The sequence below is a fragment of the Cebus imitator genome, unplaced genomic scaffold (assembly GCF_001604975.1).
Source record: "Cebus imitator isolate Cc_AM_T3 unplaced genomic scaffold, Cebus_imitator-1.0 Scaffold82, whole genome shotgun sequence".
In the NCBI taxonomy this organism is placed as follows: Eukaryota; Metazoa; Chordata; class Mammalia; order Primates; family Cebidae; genus Cebus; species Cebus imitator.
In genome coordinates this window covers 6814301-6816192 of record NW_016107397.1, presented here as the reverse complement: position 1 = coordinate 6816192, position 1892 = coordinate 6814301, and the positions used below count along the sequence as shown (strand labels likewise).

At 46.7% G+C, this 1892-nt stretch overlaps 1 protein-coding gene across 2 annotated transcripts in view; it reads left to right on the top strand.

Annotated features, from left to right (window-relative positions):
* The window catches only part of KDELR2 (KDEL endoplasmic reticulum protein retention receptor 2), a 23544-nt gene that overhangs the window by 18746 nt on the left and 2906 nt on the right, over nucleotides 1-1892 (top strand). The window contains exon 4 of one of the 2 annotated variants that reach the window (XM_017533798.1): nucleotides 1475-1727. The exons of the other annotated variant lie outside the window; for it this stretch is intronic. Within the exon in view, the coding sequence (XP_017389287.1) occupies nucleotides 1475-1727 (253 nt within the window). The remainder of the gene's footprint in view (nucleotides 1-1474; nucleotides 1728-1892) is intronic. 2 annotated transcript variants of the gene reach the window in all.

The window sequence follows — 1892 nt, the reverse complement described above, 5'->3', positions numbered from 1 at the left end:
GCGCCATTGCACTCCAGCCTGGGTAACAAGAGCGAGACTCCGTCTCAAAAAAAAAAAAGAAAGTCCTTCTGTCATCATCATGAATAAAGTCATATGTTGGGCAGAGAATTTCCATAATTACAACTCTGATTATACCCCTTTGATTTAACCACACCAGAAAAGCCTAAGGAATAAGAAAAATAGGCCGGGCATGGTAGCTCACGCCTATAATCCCAGCACTTTGGGTGGCCAAGGTGGGTGGATCACGCTGTCAAGAGATCGAAACCATCCTGGTCAACATGGTGAAACCCCGTCTCTACTAAAAATACAAAAATTAGCTGGGCATGGTGGCACACGCCTATAATCCCAGCACTTTGGGAGGCAGGAGAATTGCTTGAACCCAGGAGGCAGAGGTTGCGGTGAGCCGAGATTGCACGCCATTGCACTCCAGCCTGGGTGACGAGTGAAACTCTTGTCTCAAAAAAAAAAAAAGGAATAAGAAAAATAGTGAAAATATTTCAGTACTCTGGCAAGATCAGTCGGTGAGGAAAAACAGCAGTGAGGAAGTAGGAGCTTCCCACTTACCAATGCTGTCAACCCTGGCAGAAAGCAGGGTTGATTTGTCATCCCAGATCTGGAGCAGGACAAGCTTGGCCAGGAAAAATGTCTTTATGTAGACTCATAGAAAATTGAAGAGGGAAAAATAAACCTGGAGGGACAAGGTCAAAGAGGTAGAGGCATCCAAGTTACCCAGCTTGTCACACTGGCAGTGCCCTGCCTCTTAAAGGTTGCTTAAGTTTCTGTGATTTATGCCAGGAGTCCCCAATCCCTGGGCCACTGACTGGTACTGGTTCGTGGCTTGTTAGAAACCAGGCTTCACAGGAGGTGAGCAGTGGGTGAGCAAGTGAAGCTTCATTGTATTTGCAGCCGCTCCCCATCACTCACATTACTGCCTAAGCTCCACGTCCTGTCATAAAAGTGGTGGCATTCAGTTCTCATAGGAGTACGAACCCTATTGTGAACTGTGCATGCGAACGGTCTAGGTTGCCTGCCCCTTATGAGAATCTAATGCCTGATGATCTGTTACTGTCTCCCACCACCCCCAGATGGGACCATCTAGTTGCAGGAAAACAAGCTCAGGGCTCCTACTGATTCTGCATTATGATGAGTTGTATAATTATTTCATTGTATATTACAATAATAATAGAAATAAAGTGCACAGCGAATGCAGTGCACTTGAATCATCCTGAAACCATCCATCCATGCTGCTGGTCTGTGGAAAAATTGTCTTCTATAAAACCAGCTGCTGGTGTCAAAAAGTTTGGGGACCACTGGGTTATTCAGTTGCCAAGCTGTTGTTCAATTTTGAGCCAACATGCCCCACTCCACAACTCCCTGTCATCTTAAGCTGCTTTGTGGTAAAGCAAGCAAGAGTGTTTCCTCTAGGCTTCTGGTGGGCAGTGAGCCTGACGGAAGCTTGCCATTTCTCTTCCAGATCCTCTGGACCTTCTCCATCTACCTGGAGTCTGTGGCTATCCTTCCGCAGCTCTTTATGATCAGCAAGACTGGGGAGGCTGAGACCATCACCACCCACTACCTGTTCTTCCTGGGCCTCTATCGTGCTTTGTATCTTGTCAACTGGATCTGGCGCTTCTACTTTGAGGGCTTCTTTGACCTCATTGCTGTGGTGGCCGGCGTAGTCCAGACCATCCTATACTGTGACTTCTTCTACTTGTACATTACAAAAGGTATGTTGGGTGCAACTTAACATTGTTTCTAGAGTCACGTGTTCTTTTAGGAGCGCCCTTGCTCAGTACTCTTCTTCTAACCTGGCACTCTCTCATAAAGCAGAACTGGCTCCAGAGAACCATTTTTGTGACTGGCCAGTAACATTCTGGATCAGGGTGTCTTTT